This window comes from Diadema setosum, chromosome 6 (assembly GCF_964275005.1).
Source record: "Diadema setosum chromosome 6, eeDiaSeto1, whole genome shotgun sequence".
Classification (NCBI taxonomy): Eukaryota; Metazoa; Echinodermata; class Echinoidea; order Diadematoida; family Diadematidae; genus Diadema; species Diadema setosum.
This window is the reverse complement of record NC_092690.1, coordinates 18,349,733-18,377,194: the sequence shown is the minus strand read 5'-3', so window position 1 is coordinate 18,377,194 and position 27,462 is coordinate 18,349,733. Positions and strand designations below refer to the sequence as shown.

Genomic DNA, 27,462 nt, shown 5'->3' with positions numbered 1-27,462 from the left:
ATATAATTGAATGGATTTCTTTTGGAAAGTTCCTTGTTTGCCATGTTTGTACAACTTGAAATGATCCTAGAAAAAAAAATGGAAGAAACAGAAAGCAAGAAAAGAAAAAGAAAAAAGAAAAGGAATATTAGAATAAAACAGCGGAGGGCACTGGTATAATGCACGTGAATTTATTTGCATTGGATCTATTCTGCGTTTTAGATGTTTTAATAATTGATCGCTATACATCAAAGACCTCACGAATCATTCATTTCAGTACATTATGAATAATGGCTATTTCATAACTTGTGTACAGGGGAATCCTTTTCTAACGAGATCGGATACAGCGAGAATACGCTTATAACGAGATAAATCGTCCGGTCCCAAATAAATGTGCATGTTAGCCTAAATGGAGATTTGGAGTTCCGGCTAATTGCGAGATAATTTTCGGGCCTAAAAACGGAGAAAAGCAAAGATGAATTTGTGCGGATTTTCATACAACGACAACTTATTCTCTTTTAAGCCGAACTTAACAATGGGCAAAATCACGCTTTATTTCAAAATCAGAAAAGGTTAATTCTCCGTAATTATTTGAACTATCGTTTCGTGCAAACAGACTAACATAATTATGCCAGTGCCAAACAGAAGCAATCAAGGTGATAACACGGCGCTACAAGTTCATAAAGTCTCTTTCCGAGGGCCGTGATGGAACAGCATCGGAATATTTAGAAGCTATAGCCTTCGCTATTTTATGCCGAAATGTCATCACAAACGTTACAATTCGAATTAACGTTATCTAATGGCTTAAACAAGAAAAAATATGGTGTATTTGATACAGTATAATGTTTACGTATCCTAAATGTTTCCAAAGATATACGTAACGGGAATATCTTTGAGCGGCGAACACAGCGAATTGTATATTTTTGGGAGCTTTGAACATGTTCAAAAATCCTTTGCGATAGAAAGAACTGCTTGTTAAAATTAAAACTGTTCTTGAGTTTGATCGCAACCGTTACCCAGCCCTGACGAAAGTTAGAATCTGCCATTATTCGCTGCTTTCGCAAACATTGGCCGCTCAGTTAGATACCCATTTACGTATAATGAATTGAATTAAATGTCAAAATTAAAATACGATGGGATCGTATGCTAAAATTGTAATTAAGTCAACTATATATAGCCTATCGAAATACATTATATTTCACTCGATTTTGCAATCCACAGTTAGCCGGTATGATATCTATACGTGGTTTTCGTTTTCTTAATAAAACGGCATTGACCCATCAAAATCGTCGGGTAAAACATTCACGCAAAGCACGCATTCAACCTCATGCATCACAACCGAGAAGCTGTTTCCCTGGAAGAAATAAGAGATGAGAGTGTAAATTGTGGTGTAAACTTTCACCATAGTACACGTGGTTTATATCAGTAATTTTCATAAAATGAAGGATACATTCGGATTTTACTCACAGCTTTCATCCACGCGAGTTACGCTAAACGCAGCGTTGATAGCGCGATACTTTACCTGTAGTTGCATAAATTTTGCTTCATCTCTCTCTCTCTCTTCTCAGATGTGCAGATTGATCAGCATAGGGCTAACAAAAGGAAGGCCCCATATACGATATGATTATATGATTTGTCAAATCTGAAATATTTGATAACATGTGTCTAGAACAAAAATAATTGTAATCATCGCGAGAATGCTCTCTCATTTTCCTGTCGCATTTCTTGTTTTTCTGTTCATCAATATGACGTCGTCATAATAAAATGCAGGTAGCCCAATGTTAATAGAGCATTTATATATAAAGTGTAAATTCCACAAGCGTTAGGATACAACGAGAATCCGGATATGACGAGCAAAATCACCCGGAACCGACGATCTCGTTATAACGGGATTCCCATCTATAAAATTTTATTTTCGCAACTATAAATAAGCAGACCCGTCTTCCACATACCCATAATAACGACACATATCCAATGCAGCATACTTACACAATAAAGAAAGTGAACAACAACAAACCGAACATTAATGTGATATTAGATTGTTCGAATTCGGACATGGAAATTGAATACAATTATATAGAATATACACCACACCGTATGCTGCAAAAAAAAAAAAAAATATGTTTATCTCAGCCTCTGCACACGTGTTGGCAGACTTGCCCTTTGCTAGTTAGCATCATTCAGAAAGGGACTTATCATCATTCAGAGCCTTGTAATGTGCGGCGCGCGCGCCGTGTATTATAGTGAGCGGCTACTAGTCAGGGGTGAGCGGCTACTAGTACAGGATGTAACGACGAAGGTATCGCGCGTTTATTCCGTTATAGGACTTCGTGAGCAGATGATCGTAATACACATATGAAAGAGCACTATCGCCAACCACATTTCACAGGATTGGATCGGGAAGAAGATAATTTGGTAAAGTTATTCACAATAAAGTATCAAAGTGAGCGGTTACTAGTCAAGCTACTGTACATTGATTGGGCTACCCAACAGTAACATCCAAAACAATGGCAATGCTGGGCCTTGAGACAGCATTTGTGCTGCTGGTCACCTGTGTGTTTGAAACGGCGACAAGTACTGGAACCCATCATCTTTACACTTTGCCACTGAAGAGAGCCCGAGAGATAGGTCTGGAAGAGATCTTTGCTGAATCGGAAAAAGACGTCTCAAGTATTAATAATAATGGGCAGAGAAACAATATTCGCGGTAGACCAGGCCTCGGCTATTATGTGGAAGTTGGAGTTGGTACACCGCCGCAGACGGTACAACTAACATTCATTAACAATAAAACAAGGCTTTTTTTTTTGTTTGATTTTTGAATTGTATAGGTGATAGGCTAGACCTAACTAAAGTTAGATCTACTATCGTATGAGTATGACTATGACTATTGACAATGACGTGATGTGAAGCATGTTATGCTTGTAATTTAATTGATGTTAATTAAACTCTTTATTCATTTAGGAATGTTGCAGTAGAAACGATGATCTAACGTTAGTTTACAACCCTGAGTTGAGATGCTCAGCATACAAAGATTGCCGGGTTAGACAGAAAGATCTAGTACACTGTACATCTAGCTGTTTGTCCGGAGCCAGCGGAGGAGTCTTTTTTTTTTCATATTGTTAATTCCTCCGTGTATAGGAGGGGATTCCGTGAAGCAAGCCAGACGCAGTCTCCGCAGAACATAGTCATAGATCTATCCCCAATAATGACCAGATATACAGACCGGTCTTTCGGTCAAGCCTATTGTATGATGGCTATGAGATGACCTAGACCTATATTGTTACAAATTGTAACATTACACTGTAGGTCTAACGTTGTGCGGCAATAGGCCTACACTTATCTCTTCTTCATTTAACCCTGGCCCCAGGGTGCAGGGACTTGTATTAACCAGTAGCGAAGGGTTGGGGGTACCACCTATCGTCACCCTAAGGATCTGTAGCTTGTTTATTCTAAAAATATAACACAAATTTGCCTAATTCTTACCTCAAATATGCCATAAATACTGCAGTTTTGAATGTCGTGACCGTCTCGTTGATTATGAATCTCCGTTATAAAATAGCGCAATTTTAGTGCGTGCGTTCCGTTTTCTTCGCGCAGCTAAAAAGGGTACCTTGCGGTCGGCACCCCCTCCCCTCCATAGGTATACACGTGAATTTCACAGCATAGGTAATACACATGAATTTCACTGCATATAAAAAATACATGTGAATTTCACAGCCATGTGTCGTTACTGAGCGGATGTGTAATTTTTACAACGATTTGTAGCTTGGTTTGTTTGAGTTTGATTTTCGTTTCTTCGTTTTTATTGTCTTTATAGCTAATGACACTTAATCCTGCGCGTACCTTTTCGTTCTATACGCAAACAGCCATGATACGCTGGGTGCCGATGGGATGTCATTTGTTGGGGTTGCTGGTGCGGCTAGTCTTCACATGAATAAAATAATGTAGGTGATCTAGTAATTTTGTTCTCTTTTAACCATTTGATTTCAGCTGAATGTCCTGATTGACACTGGAAGCAGCAACTTTGCTGTGGCAGCAGCTCCTCATGAAGCCATCACCACCTTCTTTCAGAGAGAAGAGTGAGTTTGTACATGTTCCTTAATTGCCCCTGCCCCCCCCCCCCTCCCACACACACACACACACACACTTGCCCCATAAAAGAGGAGAGGGTGCGGGATGAGTGCATGGTTTGTATAGACCTACTGTGAAATTGGAAATTTTTGCGGTGTTGAAATTTTCTCACATTTTGTGCAACCAGAAGCTACACGAAAATAAAGCACACAAATATATTTTTGCTTGCCATGTTCCAGGTTAGTTTATGTTTTGATTTCACAGAATTAAAAACACACAAAACTTTTTTGATACATGGCTAAAAATAACTCGCACAAAAATATCCACTTCTACATGCAGCCAGTACAACCTGTGTGATAGCAGCTGTATGATTTAGTGATTAGGGCTTTGGTGTGTAAATCTATGACAACCCAGAAGTATGATGAGCGTCTGCCTAGTATCTTGTTGCAGCCAATTTTAGATGTTGAATATTTCTAAGGGGCTTGGGGGAATGTCAAGTGTTTAAAAAAAGGTTTAAATATTACATGGTTACTGAATATTGTCCAAACAAAATTTTATTAACGTTATGTACCTACACAAATGACCACTTTACAACAGTGACCATGCATCTTAAATCCAACAAAGAGTCAATTCATGGTGGAAATTGAAAAAAAGGAGCCTCTAATTCTATCAGTTTTTGTCAAGCCCACCGGAGGTGTGGGGAGACTAAGGGATCGCCTGCGGCGTCTGTCCGTCCGTCGTCCGTCCGTCCATCCGTCGTCTGTCCGTAACGCTACAAAAACTTCAATAACTCTTTACTCTGGGCTTCAATTGCAATCAAACTTCAAGGGAAGAGGGGTCATACAAAGTTTCACATTTTACCATGAATGAAGGTCACCTCAAGGTCAAAGCTCACAGGCAGGGGTCAACAAACTTTTAGAGCCCAATGTTAAGTTTTTATGGCGCATTTCTATTATGGGTCATAACTTTTGATCCATAACTCCATTTGTTACTAAACTTGGATGGTAGATGTCCCTTGGGGAGTGGATGATCATTACAGGGTCAAAGGTCACAAGCAGAGGTCAACCAACTTTTAGAGCCCAATGTTAAGTTTTTATGGCGCTTTTCTATTATGGGTCATAACTTTTGGTCCATAACTCCATTTGTGACTAAACTTGGGTGGTAGATGTCCCTAGGGGAGTGGGAGATCACCACAAGGTCAAAGGTCACAAGCAGGGGTCAACAAACTTTTAGAGCCCTATGGTACGTTTGTATGACGCGTTTCTATTATGGGTCATAACTTTTGATCCATAACTCCATTTGTGACTAAACTTGGATGGTAGATGTCCCTTGAAGTTGGGGAGTGGATGGTCACCACAAGGTCAATGGTCACAAGCAGGGGTCAATGAACTTTTAGAACCCAATGTTGCATTATTATGGCTCATTTCTATTATGGGTCATAACTTTTGATCCATAGGTCCGTTTGTGACCAAACTTGGTAGATGTCCCTTGGGGAGTGGATGGTCACCACAAGGTCAAAGGTCACAGTCAGGGGTCAACGAACTTTAAGGGCGCAATGTTAAGTTTTTATGGCAAGTTTCTTTTTTGCCATAAATTTTTACCCTTTTATATCTCTTTTTATCTGTTGTATCTCTTTTTTAATCTGTTATGATACCATTCGCGTACAATTTCTTGTACGCGAATGGGCGAGACACATTATGGCATTTGCCTTGTTAATGTCTGCAGCCTCAAAATTGAATTTGCTTGACCACCTCATAATAAGTTATGAAAAATCAAGCATATTTTATATAAAAGTACAGGGTATACACTGTATGTCTGCAGAAGTTACAAATGTACATGTAATGTGCATAGGGGGTTCTGAATTTAAGAGCTTATTATGAAAAGTGCATAAAGTTGATCATAATTGTGTCTGGCACAGATACTGTAAAACTTCGGGATTGTCAGATGAATCTGAAACTTGACATACCGGTACATTGTATACTTGTTGATATTATGCTCTATTTATGATAACAGTATTCCAAGTATCAGAGCTGCTTCTTTGCTCTTGTAAACATCACATTTTGTATGTCTTTTTTGCTCGTTTTTGTTCATATTTATGTTCCTCATCTTGGTGGAAAGAATATAGAGAAAAGAACCTGATATAAAAAAGAAGAAAAAAAAAGTCTAATTTATAAACATTCTTGAATATTGTTGGTACTACTTCAAATAACTGTAATTCAATGCTTCCCTACATATATGAATTTGTATTGAAAAGTAAACTAAAAAAATTCTTAATCAATCAGTCATACATGTTGAGTAGCAGATGGTCACACTTGTAAAAAGATGGACGGATAAACTCTGGATATAATGTTCAAATCAAGAATTATATTTCCATGAATTAGAGTTTTTTAGTATGAATTTTTCATACATTACTGTATACAAATATGTCATTATGAACTGAGAGTTATTTTTCATTCTTTCCATTGGTTTGATATAAATCAAGTTCAAAAAGTCCCTATGGATGGATGGATGGATCACATGCTTCTAGCCATGACAGAATGTTACTTTCATCATATATAGTGTAGTACATCAGGTCATATTTTAAAGTTGCTTTTCTGCCAAATTTCTTGGAATTAGATGTCCCAAGCAAAGAAAATTAACAATAAAATGAAAAAAAAAAAAAATGTCTATGTTTGTGCGTGCTGTTCTGTTCTGTTCTGTTCTTCTTACATATCACATGAACAGAAAGTGGATTTATTATTAGTGTTATTTTAAATTCTATTTTCGTAATATACAAATTGTAACCACTGTAAATTCTGATACACCTTCAGTATAGGGCCTGGATGAGACATACATGTACAACTTGTACAATACGTACTTCAAGGGTCAAATTAGTACCACTACTACCAGGTACAGCTTGTACCTGTAGCCTTTCAGAGAAAATGTACCGTGTACCAAAATGTACATACTGCACTGTAGGCGGAAAGTTTTGACAAAGCTATAAATCAGGTTTGAGATAGGGAAACTGAAATTAAGCTCTGTATCAAAAAGGATGATTGCATCTGTAGGGTTGCAGCAAATTATCTGTAGAGCTGTATTATCTGTCAGCTTCAACTCCAAAGCACAAAGACTTCTAATACTGGTAATCTCTACTGTTACATGTAAAGCCCTCCAGCATTGTGTGTTGTGTAATCTGCACTTTTTTATGGGCCCAGGGTCAATGGATGGATGGAAGACCTCAGGAAAAGAAAGAAAAAAAAATAAAAAAACACTTGAGCATGTGATCTATAGATTTCAGGGAATAAAGCATCTTATAAATCTGGGCAACCATCCATCATTGCTTTTCTGGAGGAGTGCTGTTACTGCACATATAGCACACAATTTGTACTGGAAAAGCAATTAAATGTGTCGAAAGTAGCTCAAAAAACAAGTACCCTGGTACCGGTTTGGTGACATAATGAATCCCAAATTGTGTCTGCAATACCTACACTGCAGCTTTAACTTTTTAATAACACATTGTCACAGTACACCACGTATTGTACTGTAGACACAGTGTATTATCCCATATTTTCTCAAAGAAAGAAAAAAGAACTTTTAAAGAGAAAGATGAATGATTGCTCTTTCAGCATTTGTCTGCTATTAAAATTATTATTGTACATTGTAGCTTTTGCTACACTTGTTCATCAGTCCTACACTACCGCTACTTACCATCCCTTTAATCTTCAATTGCTGAAAAGTTGGTGTGTGACTGTACCTTACAATTACTACAGCCTAGATGTTCTCAAATGGATTTGTTATTATGCTGTAATTTCTTTTTTCTTTTTTAATGCGTTCTTTTGTTCGTTCATGGGGACTAGGGGGTTAGGCATGCACATCTATGTACCTACAAGCATGAACATGTACAATATGTGTAATTTCTATTGGCTTCAAGTTGTCCATATAATGTATACTATGTGTATGTACATGTTTACATTGTTTCTCTCATGTTCTCTGCATCTTATGTCTGACCTATTTTAAAAGTCAGTGGAAATTTTTGCGGTGTTGAAATTTTCGCGCATTTCGCACAATGAGAAACTAGCGTGAAAATAAATCACACAAATATTTTTGCATGCCATATATACATGTACTATATTCCGGTAGCTGATGTCTTGATTCAGCGGAATTAAAAAAAAACGGGAAACTCTTCTTATCTGGCCGAGCACAAAAAATTAGTCACATGAAAATACCCACTTTTACAGTATTGACCAAGTTATTCTCCAAGCTGGGCAGATAGATGTTGTACAAAGTAGAGCAATTTGGACCAGTGTGTCCGATCATAAAGTGCCATTTTTGGTTTAACAAGAACTGTGTTCGTCTCATCAGCTCATCATCGTACGAGGACCAGCACACAGAGGTGAAGGTGCCCTACACACAGGGGGAGTGGAGCGGCGACCTGGGACGAGATGTTGTCCAGATCCCGTCCGTCAATGAGACCCTCGTTACAGCAAACATCGCTGCAATCACCCAGTCGGAAGAGTTTTTCCTGAATGGCTCACACTGGCAGGGCATTCTCGGGCTTGCCTTCGCAGACATTGCACGGGTGAGGAAAGTGCCAAGTTGTTTCAGGCAACGTATAATTTCTGTTTTGGTTGATGGAAAATGTTTACACAAAGTACCTTTGAATAAAACCCACAAGGCATAGTGAGTACATAGGTTTGGATAATTGAGAGATTCAGCACTTATGCAGTTCCAATGGGTACCAACCCATGTGAACATTGCACCTGTTACATAGAGCTGAAAGATGAGTCACAAAACTGTTCTCTGTGTGATTTTCAAAAGTAAATCCAGTCTGTTTACACACTTTTGATTCCCAATCTATTTTCTAAGAGCTGCAAGCTGACAGTACTTCAGCAGATGCATGTACAGTCAATTATTCATCCTGTAACTACTGGATGCATTCATGGACAGTGGCAAGGCTGAAAGGAAAATCAGTGTGTAGTCAGTGACAAATGATTACCAGATCACATATTGATGTAAACACTCAAACGGTCGTAGTGCTATTTAATTTCCGTAATGATGTATTTTAGTTGGTCGTACAAAAACATCTACATGTAGCACAATGAAAATGTGTTTCTATTGTGAAGTGACAATGATCTAGTCATGATAAAAAGGGGAAAATTGGATACGATCCCTATGTGTGCTCTGCCCATGTCTGCTGCGCAGGAACTATGCAACACTAGAAGTGCACTACAACATTGTAGTACAGGCATGTGTGTAAATGCCAAAAGTGTGACCCCACTTGACCTCCGCCTATTGTGCAGGGGTGCTTCAGATCGCCTCATTCATTTGCACATAATGTATGGCAAGTGTATAGACCTTATCGAAGCTGGAAATGAAATGTTAAATTCTTCTATACTTATCGTTGTGATAGGGAGAGATGACCAATCAAATTTGGAAGAATTCCTAATGCATTTTACAACAGCAATTTTTAGATTTCCCAATAAAGGTATATTCCAAATGCAGACTTTTTTTACTATGGAAGAAAAGTCATAGATTTTGTATCACATGTGATTGCTTCTAGTGCAGAAAAATTAAAACAAAACAAAACAAAACACAAACAAAACAGACAATATTTTCTGACTCAGTTTCGCCCGATGTGACTTATCATACATTACTATTGTTGCCAGATTGAAGGTCACTGAAATTGAAGATTTTATTCAGGGTGCACAATGTGCAATTCATTCAAGTAAGATGGAAAGATCCTGCAAAAGTGGTCATTTCAATTTTCCAGATGGAAAACACATTCAAACAAACACATTTTTCATAGGGTGGCTCATGAGATCAAGTTTGGAAAGAAACACCAGGGCATGTTGTGGTACTACGTGTACATATAGTGAACAAAATGCAATTGGTGAGTCAATGTCCGAAGACATGATATTTATTATACAATAGGAAGGAGTAAAATCTTAACAAGATTTGATATTAGCGGTAGATTTTATGAATTTCTTGAGGCAGTGTTTATTGTTCATGTATGTTTCTATCTCCCTCTCTTCTTTTATTTTTTTACTCTGTAGCCGGATAGTTCAGTTGAGCCTTTTTTCCACTCACTCACCAGACAGACTGACATCGCCGACATTTTTGCCCTGCAGATGTGTGGGACGTTAATGGCCAAGAATGACAGCAAAGCTGCAAATGCAACAGAAGCCCCCATCACAGATGTTATTGGTAGTATGGTGAGAGCTGTGATGTTACATGTATTTTACACAGCAAGTGGTAAACTTATCACAAACAGTTCATCACTAGACCTGATTTCACTCAAACATGTACAAAAAAAAAAAGGATCCCTCCCTGTTTCTTGAACGAAAACAAACAAACAAACAGACAAAGATTAAAAGCTTCTCAAGGCTTGCTTGGCAAAAGGAAAATCCAGCACATGCAGTGTGGATTCCGATAGATCTGTATTAGATGCATTGAGTATAGGTTGGTTGATGGAAAAACTTGTTTAAATCTTGTTGGGAAAAAATGTCCATAAATTTGGATGCATTAAATATCATTCCAATTTTAAGACACATGTTTAATAACTTAGTGCAGAACAAATGTCTGTTCAACAGCTGGGTCAGAACACTTCATGTACATTGAACTGTTGGACAGATGTCCAAAAAATATAAATGCTGTATGTAGCTTTGTCTTCAATGGTTTTTCTCCCCCTCCCCCCAACTTCTGTTTCTTTCTCTGCCTGTCTGTCTGTCTGTCTGTCTGTCTCTCCTCTCTCTCTCTCTCTCTCTGCCCCCCTAGTGGGGCAGATATGTGAAAAAGATGCTCACATCCAGCGGAAAGTATGAAATTTTGCATATAGGGGTATTTTGAGGCGCTGATTTAAAAAATTGCTGGATCCAAGAGATGTGACCATGGGGTCGGCCGCCATTTTGAATTCCAATATGGCCGCCGTCAAAGATCCCTATCTTTAGTTCTGAATGACATTAGCCATTGGAATTTGATATATAAAAGCATGGTGATATGATGACTTCAATAACAGACTTCTTTGATATGTCTGACAAGCTGCACGGCAGCCAATTTGAATTTTTATACTATTTACCATGTTAGAGTGTTGAAAATCTCTATCTCGGGTTTGTAAATTAGGCTACCTGATTGAGCGCGCGTTTGTAACTGATAGAGTGCGCGCTGATATATTTACATTGTGACGTCAGTGAAAGGTGCATTATGCTTCCTTTTTGCTGCACTTTTTGACATGCCCGTGAATGTTAGTCGTGATGTTTGTCTTCGTAGCCACATTGGAATTCAAAATAGCAGGCATTGCGTTTGTCAGACACATCACATCAGTTAATATCTTAACTCAGTATGTTAAAATACTTGTTTACACCTAATTTCAGGGTCACTCACCACTTAGAAATCGAGATAGGAATTTTGAATATTTCGTCGAGGCGGCCATATTGGAATTCAAAATGGCGGCCATTCGATGTTTGTGAGACACTCCGAATCAATCTGTCATCAAATTCAATATGTCAAAACGCTCATGTGTACCAAATTTTGGTGCCACAGGTCATTCAGAACTGAAGATAGGGATCTTTGAATTTGTTTTGTGATGGCGGCCATATTGGAATTCAAAATGGCGGCCGACCCCGTGGTCAGATCTCTTGGATCCGGCAATATTTGAAATCAGCGCCCCAAAATACCCCTATATGCAAAAATTCATACTTTCCGCCGGATGTGAGCATTTCGACCAATTTTTGTTACATATCTGCCCTACTACCCCCCCCCCCCCCTTTGTCCATTTTTAGGATGTAGTATGATACTAGCAATGACAACCCCCATTTTGGAAAATTTCATTTTCATGTTGCCCGCCGATAGCCTATCATATTTTCTAGTAATGCAACATGCCCAACCAAAAATCATTGTTAGATATCTGAAGGGTTTATCATTGCACTAATTTGGCAATGTTACAGTAAACTTTAGTGACTGTGAAAGTTTCACATATTGCAGAATTGTATGTTCAACATTCCGAAAAGCTGTAATGAGAGTTAGTGCGGGGAACACCGTCTTTACTGACATTCTGATGCATTTGATTCATATGTATTACATTATTTTTTTCCCAAGAAGAGAGCAATTACTGTGCATGCAGGCTCTAGAAAATGTTATTGATTGTTGCTAATTTTCTCTATGCCCTAAGGATCATTTTGAAGTCTTATCATGGAATGTGCATTTTTTCTTTCTTTCCAAATATCCATTTTCTCTCTGCCTATATCATCCATTTTCAATCCCCTGTTTGTATAACTCTGTACATTGTTTGCTACTTATACCTTTTGTTTACAGTCTCCCTCTCTCTCTTTCTCTTTGGCAACCATAGAATATTGGAGGCATAGATCGGACACTTTACCATGGTGACATCCAGTACACACCAATCAGGAGGGACTGGTTCTATGAGGTCATAATGACAGATATGAAAGTGGATAACACCAGTCTCGGCATGGACTGCAAGGAGGTACACTGCCCAAATAGGGCTTGCATTCTGATAATGATAATCATTGATATGATTTATATGGCGCCAAATCCACTCTGTAGAGTGCTCTATGCACGGAAGGAGGAGAAAGTGAAGGAGGTAAAGAACATATAAAATTCAAAATAATGAGTAATCAAAAGGAGGCCTTAAAGGGACTGTACAGTACTGGTTAAGGTGGGGATTTATGTTTTGAACATTCCTATAAAGTGAGATAGTGAAAAGCCTCTTATGAAATATGAAAGAGCATGTAATTTCCAGAAGGATTCAACGTTTATTTGATGAATATTGGTTTTCAAATGGCTGAGATATCCAAAAAAGTTCTAATAATAAAAGGTGACATGCCACAACTTTATTAGGATCTCTTTGTTTCACCTTTTTTTTTGGATATCTCAGCCATTTCAAAACCGATTTTCATCGAATAAACTTTTGATACCCCTTAGAACTGCATGCTCTTTGACATTAGTGGTGTCTGAATATCTCCAAAACGTTAAAAGCTAAATTCTCACCCTGACCAGAACTGTACACACCCTTTAAACAGGAGTTGGATGAGTGTAGAGATCTAGTAGGGTTGTAATTATGGAGTAAGTCAATGTTATACTGAGGAGCAGTGCCCTAAATGCAATGGAAAGTCAACAGTAAAAGTCTTTAAAATCTTTGACTTGTAACCAATGAAGTGATTTCAAAATAGGGGTGATGTGCGTGTGCTTCTTGGATAGTGTAATGATGCGTGCTGCCACATTTTGAAGCCTCTGTAGCATGGAGAGCTGAGTTTGTGGTAAGTTAAATAAGACGGAGTTTCCAAACTCAACCTAGGGGATATCAAAGCATGGACTAATTTTTCGGTAGAAAATCGGTTCAAATATTTTCTGATGAAGCCGATATTGAGAAGTTGGTATCTTACAGTTCTACCAATGCTAGAAACTTGATGAGACATACGTAGTCATATTACAATCTAGCATTACACCCAGGTTGCGACAGGTTTGGGACACATTAGTTGACGTGCCAGAAAAAGAGATGGAATTCATGCCAATTTTACCTATGCTTTGGTGTCTGGGCAGTATTATACAGATATCGCCTTTTTCAGATATGTAGTGTAACCTGACATCTTCATGGGAGTTACGTTTGTATACATCACAGTCGACTCTTGTTATAATGAAGTCATCGGAACTGGCTGTTTTCTTTCATTTTATCGAAATTTCATTATAACCGAACAAATAAACAATTAAAAGGCACAGAGGGGATAATGTTGCAGCCTGAATTATATTTTGTTGTAACCAGAATTTTGTTATAACTGTGTTCGTTGTAATGGGAGTGCACTGTATTTTCTCAAAGAAATTATATTTCCCCAACGCACGCAACACTGAGATAAAATATGCCTGTGAAGGACAAATGTAGTGCCAACGTACGTAGACTGTCAAGTGTTGAAAACAACAACAGATGAGGCAATGTTCATTCTGGTCCACATCAGCCAGTGCATTTTGTGTGCAGTTGTAGGTTTCTTGCAGAACTGTAGTGTTCTATGCATATTAGTAGCATAGACAGCAGGATGAGATATAAAGTACAAGGGCTGGCTAGCTTGCATTCTTAGATAATATGAAAAAAATGGCAAAAAGTCCTGTTTGAAAAGGAATGGGACATACTGCCCTGACGTAGTGAAATAGTAAGTTGGTGAGAGAAATACACATTTGTGTTTTATCACATAGATGCCTCACTTCTTATCTAAATTTCCTTCTCTCATACCGGTACTAAAAGTTTGCAATGTTTTTATGCACTTCAAATTCTTAACATTTTGATATAACTAAGGATTCAAAGCAATTGCAACTAATTAACAACTTGTCCTACATCAATGTAAATAAGCACTGAATTGATCAGTGTTTTAGAAGTAGCCATGATAAAAGAAATCATGGGCGTACATACTCGAGCAGGATTCGAACCTACAACCTCCTGATCTCCAAACAGGCGTCATCTCCACTAGACCACTGAGCTTGAATAATTTGGTATCTCTGTGAATAATGAAGACTGAGTGAAGTGTGTCTGTACAAATTTACCTTTTTCTTCACAGTACAACTTTGACAAGACCATTGTGGACAGTGGCACAACCAACCTGCGGCTTCCAACCAGAGTCTTCAACCAGACCACAGCAGCAATAGAGCAGTATGTAGAAAAGGTATGTGCCTGTAGCTGGACACACATGTACCACTTTGTCCTCTGAAATACAGATGTGTAGGTAGTCAGCTTTAAGATGCACAGTGACCCCGGTTGAAAGACCTATAGGATCTATAGATAATTGGTCCACTAGAAACCAATAGGTCTAGAGGGCTACTAGTATGTGGGGAATGGTATGAGAGATCTGCAGAGTCTATGTAGGAATCTGTGGGTCCTATAGTCTGTAGGGGCCTTACAGAAATCCTGTTGGGGTATATAGAAATCATACAGGTGTCTGTTTCGGGACTTGGATACACGTAAGTCCTATAGTGTAGCTGTTTCTGTGGGACCCATAGAAAGCCTATAGATAAAAGATCATTGATCGGTTGTTAGTGTGTTTGCCCTGTACACTGTAGTGTAATGGCTTGAAATGGAGTCTCAGAATGTAGTCTAGCTGAGCCAGGGTGTCTGTTGCTGCATTTGAGCACTCAAAAGCAAACCGAACCAATCCAAACTGATGCATAACAAACCATACCATGCATGATTCTGAGTATTTGTGCACTATGTAGAGAAAGCATACCACATGAGTTATTCTACAAGAGGTGTTACATGTATTTTTTCTTTTTTTTTTCCTCTCATATAACATGCCTTTTTCTTATCCACAACTAAGATGAAAGGAAACAGTGGAAAAACAAGAATAACAGAAACAGAGAAATACATACATGTACATGTACTTCATTAAAAACAAGGAAATTCATTAGTTGAATCAACCCCCCCCCTTGACATTTTTCTCGACTACTCCGCCACGCGAAATTTTTTGATCGCGCCGTTTGCTGACTTTTTACTTTCAAGTCTCGCACATCTTTTGACACCATTTTCGCCAAAATCGCGCATACCGTTACAATGCTGCACGACCTTTTATACATACCTGTCAGACCGAAAATGGCTCAAAAACGTGATTTTGTGTATAAAGTCTACGCAAATGGAGTTTTCTCTTCTTATTCATAAAGATATGATTATTTTCACTTTCATAGGCTGAAACTAATTAATTTTAGCATAATTATGCTTGAAATAGGTTCTGTCATAAATTTTGCAAAAAAAAAAGATAAAACAAAATGTCAAAAAACAAAGAAATACATAAGAAATTCATAAAACAATAAAATATATAAGAAATTGATTTTGATACCAGATTTTTTTTTCTGAAGCACATTGTTAGGAATGCTACAATGAATATTATCACCAAAAATTAGGATTCTAGGAGCTATAATTTCTGATTTAGAGCAAAAAGTATGATTTTATGCATATATTAGCATACTTAATCATTATGACAAAAATGTCCATTTCTTTTTGTATACTTTGGTAGATTATGCCACAGGTAATGTATGTGCCAATTTTCATGGTGATTGCGCGAGTGACGGTCGAGATCTCGGGGGGGGGGGGGGGGGGGGGTTGAATCCGGCCACAGAACACAAAAAGCCCGGCCTGGTTAGGGTCAAAGTATATCATTGTATGCAGCCATATACAGTTTATGTGACTTGTAGAAAATCTAAACTGAGCTTTGACTATTAAAAGTACAACTGATACCTGGTACTTCTCATCTTTTGTCAGCACATGCCAAGTGGACCGGACATTCCAGCCGACTTCTGGTCCGGCGATGTTCTCATGTGTCCCATGGACTTGACCCTACCTTACGAGCCTTTTCACTGGTTTCCCACTTTGACCCTTGACCTGCAGTCGACGACGAAGGGTCAAGCTTTTTCCCTGGTCGTATCTCCTCAGGTGACTTTTCATTGCTTGTATAATATTGCATGACAGGGAATGGGATAGTAGAAATATTGCACAACCCAGGCCTCATGAATAGAATGCCTTGTAACGAAACCAAAGCCCAAAATGTGGACAGAGTTAAAGCAACGATATTTATAATGAAACACATCAGTGAAAGTTTGAGGAAAATCGGACAGTCCATTCAAAAGTTTCACATTTTTGTACGTTTTGGTGCTGTCATTGCTGGATAAGGAGACTACTATGCTTCATTATGTCATTATGGACAGCAATGTAAAAAAAAAATAGCCAAGAAGAATTCCACAAAATGTCATTTGTAATTAAAAGTACACATTCCATCGACTTGTTACTGACATATGTTATTAAGGTTAGTAATGATTTCCCCCTGTTTTAAAAAAAAAGAAGAAGAAAAGAACGCAAGTCAAGCTCTCTTGAAAATATGTTGAATTTTTAAGATTCTTTCTTTAGTCTGTAGATAGCCGGTAGATAAACCGATATAACCTTATGACGGGATGGAACATCTTAACCAATGAATACTCTACGCTGATGTAACAATAGTACAATGTGAAAGCAACTACAAAAATAATTCCGCAAAAATTCATTGTGAAGTACTCTATGCCTCAACTTGATACTGGCATAATGTTACGGGAAATATTTTTCTCCTTGCCTTCTGAAGAGAGGTTTTTTGTTCATGTGATGTGGATTTTGGGGCACCCTGGGATACCAAAAAGAAATCTGGCACTTTGTTGAATTATGTGTTTGTTTGTTTTTTTCTATAGTGTTCTATGGAAAAAAATCTATATCAAAACAAAATCATTTGAAAACTTGAAAAGTGCTATTACTATATTAATCAACATTATTATTGTATAAATTACACTGGCATATTAAAGTCTATAACAGGTCTGAATTAGTATTGAGATCATTATCACGAAGTGTTGAATTTAGGCAGCCTTAGGCAGCCTCCGGCCTCATGGAATATGGCACCAGACTGTAGATATTTGCCCGTATTTTTTGAACAAGCAGGGGGTAACTAATAGTATCCCAGGATCTGATTGTACCCTGGGGTACAGCATGGTTCATATGTTATTGAGATTCCACGTCTTTATTGAAAACGTCAAATTTCCAGGCAACTACTGCCCCTGTATTTGTTTGATTTGATGTACTGTATCTATGGAAGCCACTTCAGAACATGGTTGGGAATTTTTGTTGATTGCTAAGAGTGTGTTAGCTCTCTTTCTAGTTTGAGTACTGTAAATGTCGATATTTTCGTGTGACTAACTTTTCGTGCTGAGCGGCCCTAAAACATTTTCGCAGGTTCTTGAATTCGCGGTGCGAAATTGCCAACCCATTCAAATGTGCAGAGAAAATTAAAGAAAATTAAGATATTTTCGCAGGTTTTAGAATTTGCGCTAGCCAGGAGTAGCACGAAATACGCGAAAATTAATGTTACATGAAAATTTCTGCATTAACAGTATGTGTGACATGACAGCATTTGTATGCAATTCAATCATTTCTCTTGTATCAATCACCACAGCAATACTTGAGACACGAGTATGACAACAAGGAGAAAAAGAATTGCTACAAATTTGGAATAACTCCCTCGGCAGATTCTGCAGGTAAAGTCAGTGATGCTTTCTACCAACTCTGTGTGGCATCATAGATTAGTGTGGTGAACGTTGAGAGCCCACCTTCTGTGAATTGTGCTTAGCTCTTCATGTGCCATGTTGGCACGTCCGACTCAGTCGACGGTGTGCCAATTTCGCATATTCTGCTCAAACCACAAATCCGCCCAAACCGATCAATAAATTGCCAAATACCAAAGTACAATGAAAACATTTCTCGGAATTTTGTTCCTCACATAAATCTTGTATTTCATGTCGGCCGTCAGATGGTAAAACGGTCTAACTCAAAAATTTGACTTTTTGAGGTAAATTCACTTTGCGGGACATGTGAGGGTGCTCTTTCCAATGGTGCTATCGAGAAAATCCCATCATGTCTTGTTTTAGAGATAATTTCCACTATCTTGGTACTTTTTTGTATTTTTCCTTCAGATTTGATGGTAAAACAGTCTATCTTTGAGTTAGTCGGTAATTGTCGGTAATATCGTTTGAAGGTAAAACGAGCTATCTTTTACATAAACCATATAACCTTCTTAACTGAGATTTTTTAAATCATCACTCTCAGATGGTAAAATGGTCTATCTTCGAGTTAGACCAGTTTACATAGTGTTTGTGGTCTATCTAGAAGATAGACCATTTTACCATCTTATGATGTGTAGCGGGAGTGTATACATGTGCTGTGGTTAAACAGTCTATCTGCACAAAAATCTCAGTTATTTTATAATTAAAACCCCAAATAAGCAAACAATTCTTCAGTTATCAGTGTTTAATATGCTTCTTCTTGTCCCATTGCTAAAAATGCATTATACCCATCTCCTAAAAAAGCTCAAACCTCTAAACTTTAAAGTCATTTTTCTCAGAACAGCAATTTTCGAGATAGACCGTTTTACCATCTGACGGCCGATGTGGTGATTGACTAGCAAGCAGTGTTCCCTCCTGAATTTGTGTGAAAATATTAAGTTTATCTTGCTGTTTTGTGTGCAAAAAAAAAAAAACAATTATACATATAAGATACAGCTGTCAACATGCATTGTTTGCTAGTTGCACTCTTTGACCCTGTGTTCTGCTTTCGTTTGACTAGAAGTAGAGAGATGGGGAAAGGATTATGAATCATAGCTTTATAAAATGCACAGACAGAATGACATACTTTAGACAATTAGTTCAGAGCAAAAGTTATGAAAGTCAACTAAGAGAATGAAATTTGAGAACAAAAGAGGGTCATTTGTATGTTTTTTCTCTGTTTTTCTTTTCAAAAAGACTACATTACTCATATTAAACGGTTTATTGCCACTTGGTCTATGTTAGATAGTCAGTGTCCCAGTTCGTCTAAGACTACTATGGTTAAACTCATTTGGTCTACTGTCAGTTTTGTCTAATGCCCATTTGGTCTAATCCTCACTTTGTCTAATGCCCAGTTTGGCTAATTATCATTTCGTGTAATAACCAGATGGTCTAATCACAATTTTGTCTCCTTGGGATTTTTTCCCATTGGTCTAATAGACTGGGTACAGTATACGCCAAATATTTCGCGAGGTTTTTGTTTTCGTGAATTTCGCGAATCGGGTGCTATTCACAAAATTAAAAACATGCAAAAATAACAACTCTGATCCCTATACGGATGTGATGCACAGGTATACGTTTCTCCGTTCAGTACAGTACTCCATGATTGCGAATTTAACCACACGCAAAATCGTTGGCAAGTCCTTTTCGCGAAAATTTAGACTCGCTAAATATATGGCGTATACAGTACATTGTATTAGACGAAATACTAAGTATGCAAAATCCATCTGGAAGTAGACCAACTGGTAATGAGGCTAGAAAAGGGTCAGTAGACGAACTGAGTGTAGATGAAACGGGATTAGACCATGTGGGTTGAGACTAAATGGCTATTGGGCGAAGTGGGAGTACACCAAGTGATAGATCACCATATCAAAGGGATGGTACAGTATTGGTGGAGATGAGAATTGGGCTTTTAACTTTTTGCGAGATACCAAGAAAACACCTATGATATAGTACAGAGCATACCATTTTAGGAGGAATTCAAAGTTTATTTGATGAAAATCGGGTTTGGAATGACTGAAACATCCAAAAACAAAGTAAAACAAAGCGATCGTAATAAAGTGTGGGTCCCACACTTATATTAGAATCGCTCTTATTTGGATATCTCATCCATTTCAAAACCAGTTTTCATCAAATAAACGTTGAATTCCTCATAGAATTACATGCTCTTTCATATTTCATAAGAGGTTTCTCATTATCTCACCAAAAAATGTTAGAAACCTGAAAATAGGTCTCAACCAAAACTATAGATCCCTTTAAACTGTTCTTTCCCTCTTTTGTATGTGACTGCAATATTTGCATAACAAATGTCTTGTGATGTTGGACTAGGAGTCTGTGCATGAATGCAATCAAGTGAAATGTTTTGTTTTTATCTGAAAGTTCAATTGTCATAGCCTGATTACAAATGTCACCCTATTTTCTGTTTCATTTGCAGGGACTGTGATAGGAGCTGTAGTCATGGAAGGTTTTTACGTCATTTTCGATCGAGAAAACAATCGTGTAGGATTCGCAAAATCATCATGTTCAGGTAGAGTAAATGGAAATAAAAACAAAACAAACAACAAATCAGATTATTTCTTCATGTATTGTTTCCAGTGCATTGATTGTTACACACACGTACAAAAACAAAGAAAATGTTTAGAATATACACTATAAGCCCCCATAAACATGGTTATGCCTATAAGTTGCTTGTAACCAGAAATATTAGCTGAAAAAACAGCCATTTTGAATGTTAAGATGGCAGCCTCAAAAATGACCTGCAATTTCAGGGGGTTTTGACTTTCACTAGGTAAGTCCAATGATATGTTGAAAGTGTCCTATACTGCGACTTAACTTTCACTGGGTAAATGAAGTTATAATGCTATTTGATGTAATTGGTACGAATGAGTTGTTATAATATTCCCTTTGTGCAAAGACGATTTATGATCAATTCTTAGCGAGTGGTCAAGAGCAGTGAAGAACCAAGTACTTTGGCAGATACAGTGTTTGAGGCATGTGAAAGGACAGACACAACCTAGTTGAATGTTCTGCTGTAAACGGTTTTTATGCCTCCGCCACGAAGTGGTGCCGGACTCGGAGGCATTATGTTTTCGGGTTGTCCGTCCGTCCGTCCGTCCTTCCGTCCGTCCTTCCGTCCGTCCGTAATGAATTTTGGGGACAAGGTAACTATCGAAACCTGTTGAGGTATCCTAATGAAACTTGGCATGTATGTGTATTAGGGGGTGAAGTTGTGCCTATCAACTTTTGGGTGCACATGCTCAAGGTCAAAGGTCAAAAGGTCAAGGTCAAATACATAAAATTTCACTATTTCCACCATATCTATTGAATGCCTGAAGATATTTTCTTGAAACTTAGTGTATACATGTTTTACCTAATTAAGATTCTCTGGTGAAAGTTTAGGTGATGAGGTCAAAGGTCAAAGGTCAAAAGGTCAGGGTCAAATACATAAAATTTCACTATTTCCACCATATCTATTGAATGCCTGAAGAGATTTTCTTGAAACTTAGTGTATACATGTATTACCCAATTAAGATTCTCTGGTGACAGTTTGGGTCATGAGGTCAAAGGTCAAAGGTCAAAAGGTCAAGTAAAAATATTAAAACTTCTTTTTTTTTCTCCGTACCTTGGAAAATTGTTCAAGGTATCTTCATGGAACATAGTACATATATGTACTGACTGGAAGTGATTATCTAGAGAATGTAGGGTTCATGGGGTCAAAGGTCAGGGGTCAAAGGTCAAGTGCAAGACTTCAAAATGTTACTATTACCCTCATATTTATGCAATGCCAGCAGGGTTATTTTTTTACACTTGGTGTATGCGTGTGTAACCTGATAGAAATTCTCTGGAAATTTTTTTTTTTCTCTTTTTGCCTCAAAGGTCAAAAGGTCAAAGATCAAGTAAAAGTGCTGAACTAACTTTTTCCTCCATATCTGGGAAGTGGCTCAAGTTACCTTGAAACTTAGTACATATTATGCATGTTCTACCTGAAAGTAATTATCTTATGAATTTTAGGGTCAAGGGCCAGATGAAAATGCTAACAATTTACTATTCAATTCAGAAATTGCACTTTTTTTCCACACCTGTACCTTGAAAATTACTCAATGCCTAAATATATAAATGGGTCAAAGTCAAGTTAAAGTCCTTAAATCCCTAGATACATGCTCTCCTATTCATCCAATTAAACCTACGTCAAGGAAGGTGAACATTCAACACATTTGTGACAAACTTGTCATTCCAATATTTTGCCAATTTTGTGAAAATGTAATCACACAGTGTCCACATGTACTATCTAGACCTATTGGGAAAATCATGCATTATGGCGGAGGCATACCAGTCGCCAAAGCGACATTTCTAGTTATTTTGAAAACGTGGTGATCTCTTTGTACTCAAATTTACTTTCGAGAGCTGAGCATACACTCCACGCTGTACATTCCCTTTATTCCACAGATTCATGTGGAGCTGAGGAATCATGTGTGTATCGCCCTCCTTATGTCTCTGGCACCTTTGGCTTAGATATTGGTGAGTAGTTAACCCTATAAAGCCCAAGCTATTTTGACCCTTCCCAGGCCCAAGGGGGGGCACATTGTGCCCCCCCCCCCATATAACTTTGTTATTGTTTGATGTTTCATTGTCATATTTGGCACATGGGTAGAGCAACTCATACTCTACATGACCGCATACTGGAAATTTTTTCAAGGTCACCCATAGAGGGCGCCATTCACCAAAATATAAAGAAATACATATGAAATATGCTAAAAACATGATTTTTCTGTATAATTTCGTTATCCCCAGTTTATGGTCTGATCATGGACCAATATTTTTCATATTTGCCACAAATGATGTGTAAGTCAAAGCTCATTTTTTGTTATGGTTGAAATTTCTCAAGGTCACCACATGGGGGCGCTATTCATAACAAAATAAAGAAATACATTATGAGACCTGTGATGTATTGTTTGGGATAGGTACATGTATAGTTATCATATTTCATATTCCCATAATATTGGAATTTTAAGTTTGCAGATTGATAATGTGATAAACAAATGATATTAGAGGTATAATGTGGGTGAATGAATCAAAATAACACAAAATAGAACAGCAATCTTTGGAAAATACTGTTATTTTCAAGTATCTCTATTATGTCTATTGTTTTATGCCGTTGTCATAGAAAAACAAAGGAAATAATAGGAAAAACATTTCAGGGCCATAATTACTTCACATTTTGCTTCTTCAGCAAATTTCACCCAAGAAATGCCTATTTCATACATTATAATATTGTTAAGTGGAATTGGAACAGAAAAATACGCAAAATCTGACTGACATGGTTGTCAGTTTATGGTTGCCATGGCAACCAGCAATATCAAATATAGCTAAATTATATATCAAAATGTTCAGAATAAGATTTTAGGAAAAGTCACCAAATTTGGTTAAGATTGAATTAAGAGCGAAGGAGTGGCGAATGAAAATCTGGTAGGGGGGGCACAATGTGCCCCCCCCCCTTGGGCTTTATAGGGTTAAGGGGGTTTCACACCAGGTTTTGCATAAAGTTGCATAGTGTTGCATGCAGTGACTACACAACTATACGCTATGAGTACGCAACTCTACGTAACAGTGCACCGAGGGATGCAAAATAATAGGTATCCGAGATAAATTTCACAGCATAACACTAAGTTTTTCCTACCGAAAATGGAATTTTAAACACCCTATGTTGGATCGCACTCATCAGTTTCTATCTTCTTTTGAACGCTGTACCACTTTGCCCAGTGTTGCTATGGTGCGGCATCTTGCGTGTGATTGGATAATGCGTCGCACACATTTACATAGTTCAGCTTTCGGAGATACGCCTCGCAGCGTGGCGGAAATGTTTTGTCCACGTATGCTAAAGCGCATGTTCCATTGTTGTTGCTACAATAGATACCAGTATGCTCGGTCTTTAGTGTATGCTCTTTGTTGGGCCGGCTTTCTATACGAGCTTTTCCACCACAATGTTCCACAACGGAAGTGAAACAAAAAGTGATAGCAACACTAGGCAGCACTAACATTAACGTGAAAATAAATAGGATAGGGAACATGGTTTAAGCGTATCAGAGTGGAATATCACCACACAAATCGTGCAACATACAATCGGAAACTGACTTGTACATTGTGCTTGAAGTAAATATGACAGCAGGTTCACTAAAAAAAGACAGCAGAAGAGAGAAAAGGAGTGGTCATAAATGTCGTGTTTGTTTGTTTGCTTGTTTGCTTGCTTGCTTGTTTACAGCACAATGCAACACATGCACGGCTTGAAAAAAACAACAGGAAGCGTGACCCTTTTTATCTTTCTGCCTTCGAAAGGGCCCCAATGATGAAATTTACAAGACAAATCAACCGCTATGAAAACGTGATTTGTAAAGATGTGGATACGAATGTGCCACCCGCTCCCGTGACGTATACACACAGGCATAGTGTGTGGATGCCATTGAGTAATACGTGCACCATACACACGTAACCTGATGCAGATTGTAATTATCGTATCCGCCATCTTGAAAGACGTACTGGTAAACAAACCCGAGCGAATCACATTGTGCATTCCGCTCCATACCCTGAGTTTTGAGGAAGGTGCCCGGGAAATTTGACTCTCTCAGTGAGCCAATCACAAGCCGCTGTGGTTGCTAGAGGTGGAGCTTAATCTCAATTGGCACCATTGTACGGATGGGTGATTCTCACCTCGCATCGCCGCTGGGCATGGTCTGCGAGCATGAGGGGAATCTTCAAAGCCTGTTTTCTTGCAATTTTGTCAGGCTAACAAATCAAAAAGTACATTATATTTCGCTTTATAAGACCACTTACAGTACCGGAAAATACAAATGTTTTACATCAATGTAAAGCTTAGGAAATGGGCAATGTGATTCAATGAAAAAATGAATTTTCAAAATTCCAGACTTTTGCCTGAAACCGTTGTCGACGGTCACATTTGTGCATGTTCTGCCTGACAGTGATTATCTTTTGAATTTTAGGGTCAAAGGCCAGATGAAAAAGGTAACAATTTACTATTCAATACAGAAATTGCACTTTTTCTCCATACCTTGAAAATTGCTCAATGCATAAACTTATGAATGGGTCAAAGTCAAGTTAAAGTCCTTAAATCCCCAAATACATGCTCTCCTATTCATCCAATTAAACCTAGGTCAAGGAAGTTGAACATTTAACACATTTGTGACAAAAATGTCATCTTAGTATGTTGCCAATTTTGTGAAAATGTAATCACACAATGTCCACATGTACTATAGACCTATTAGGAGAATCATGCATTATGGCGGAGGCATACCAGTCGCCATAGCGACATTTCTAGTTGAGTATGTTTACTAGGCACTAGTTACTGGTATAATGAGGCAATCTTCTTAAACAGGGGTTCCATTTTGGAGTTGCAGAAATCGTTTGTCTGACATGGAAAGCATTTGCCCTTGAGGTTTTCACAACATTTCTTAATGCCTGTTTCATTGTTCTCTCACTCAGACCCGGAAGACTGCGGGTACGTCCGGTCCTCGGGGTACAGCCCTGCCCTCATGATAACAGCCTACATCCTTGCCGCCATCTGCCTCCTCTTCCTCCTCCCCATCATCGTACTCACCGTCAACTACCAGATGAACCAGCGGTGCAAAGGGAGACGAGGTCGTGGGGTCGTCAGTCACTCCCGTCTTAACCAGGAAGTCCCAATCAATAACGAAACAGAAGCAGATGACCCCTGACAGTGGTGACTTTAATAGACGTTTGGGTTACTGTATACACCATATATTTCACAAATCTAAATATTTCGGGAATCGGGAATCCCTGACGATTTCACAAGTGGTTAAATTTGCGATCGTGGAGTCCCGTGCTGAAGGGAGAAATATACACACGTACGTCACATCCACATCGGGATCAGAGTCAATATTTTTGCGTGTCTTTAATTTTGCGAATAGCGCCTGACTCGCGAAATTCACGAAAAATAAAAACCTCGCGAAATATTCAGCATATACAGTATGCTTTCCTTGGTCATATTTTGCACTGAAGAGGAGGACAAAAGTCTGTGGTTACGATGAACTTTAAATACAAAGCCAGTTTATGTTTTGTGATGCAAGTATGAACTACAGTACAGACATGATGTGATGTTCTCAACATTTAAACAACCCCCCAACACACACACACACACAGAGTGTTACACAGTTGTATACACCTGTAATCTCATCGCAGAGCTTGCTATGTGATCCAATATTCTGACTGACTGCTTAAACTTTGGATTACTTGAAAAGTAGCTTGAAATGTTGTCTGGTTTATCATGCAAAGTTGTGATTCTCCTTTCATGTATGGCACACTTAGCGACTATGACCCGGAACAGAATTCATTAGTGGCCAACAGTGATCACAAAGCATGCTTACTTGTTTTGTGATGTACAAAAATTAGTACCAAGAGAGTTTTCTTGCAAAATCAGTTTATGTTACTCTGGCCACCAGTATAATTTCATATTTTGCAAATGCCCAGATCACATTTTACATAAGGCGCACCTGGTAAAGTAGGGACTGCGAGCAACGCGGTGCGACGCTTCTGCAAAATTTCTTTCAATTTCCGACGTCAAATGACACCCAGCGACGGTTAGCGACGGTGTGCAATCACTAGTTTAGACTGCGTGTCGGCGGGCGCCGCCAAGCGTCGCAAAGCGTCGGCTAACTCCCAAGTATACTTGTAAAAGACGAGCTCTCACAAATGGACCGTTGCATGTATGAAAAGGCGCTTTAATATGCACAACTTCTTTTGTATATTCTCTCTTCAAGACCTTTTTGTCAAACATGAAATTCCTTCACATTTGATTTTTCTATCACTTTCTTTGTTGGGTTGGGAACATCTAAGCTTGATACAATAATCACAATTCTTAAAAAAAAAAAAGAAAAAAAAATCCTCTGTCAGAATTTAAATGTAATTCCTACTCTTCTCTTGCAACTCTCTATTGGTTTTTTCATACACGGTCTCGTAATAGGTGAGTTTCTGAATATGTTTTGCTACCATGCTGTAGTGTCTTAATTTATACTACAGTGCACTCCTGTAATAATGAACGTGGTTAAAACGAAGTGCCAGTTATAACAAAGTAAGAATTAAGGTCGCCAAATTATCCACTGTATTTTTTATTTGTTTGGTTGTTACAAAATTTTGATATAACGAAAGAAAACTGCCGGTCCCGAGAACTTTGTTATAACGAGTGTCCACTGTACGTGTTGTGTATATGCTAGAAAAAGGTCAGAGTAGTAGGTGTGTTCTGACACTTATCCAGGGCCCAGTAGGGAAGTTTAGTGTGCAATTTGCATTAATGCAAAGGCT

General features: G+C 38.2%; 1 protein-coding gene across 1 annotated transcript; it reads left to right on the top strand.

The window, feature by feature from the left end:
• Positions 1 to 2,486: 2,486 nt before the first annotated feature.
• LOC140229993 (beta-secretase-like) lies at positions 2,487 to 25,859 on the top strand. Its single transcript, XM_072310191.1, has 11 exons — positions 2,487 to 2,741; positions 3,970 to 4,058; positions 8,392 to 8,608; positions 10,083 to 10,241; positions 12,374 to 12,508; positions 14,589 to 14,693; positions 16,280 to 16,450; positions 17,988 to 18,069; positions 20,567 to 20,659; positions 22,579 to 22,650; positions 25,627 to 25,859. The coding sequence occupies exons 1-11, from the start codon at positions 2,487 to 2,489 to the stop codon at positions 25,857 to 25,859; spliced, it is 1,611 nt and encodes a 536-aa protein (XP_072166292.1).
• The last annotated feature ends 1,603 nt before the right edge of the window (positions 25,860 to 27,462 follow it).

What these genes read in the sequence shown, in the direction of transcription:
- LOC140229993 (XM_072310191.1), top strand. Translation starts at nt 2,487, where the DNA reads ATGGCAATGCTGGGCCTTGAGACAGCATTTGTGCTGCTGGTCACCTGT. An exon ending in TCGGCATGGACTGCAAGGAG is followed by an intron (nt 12,509 to 14,588) that starts GTACACTGCCCA and finishes TTTTCTTCACAG; the next exon opens with TACAACTTTGACAAGACCAT. An exon ending in TCCCTCGGCAGATTCTGCAG is followed by an intron (nt 18,070 to 20,566) that starts GTAAAGTCAGTG and finishes TTTCATTTGCAG; the next exon opens with GGACTGTGATAGGAGCTGTA.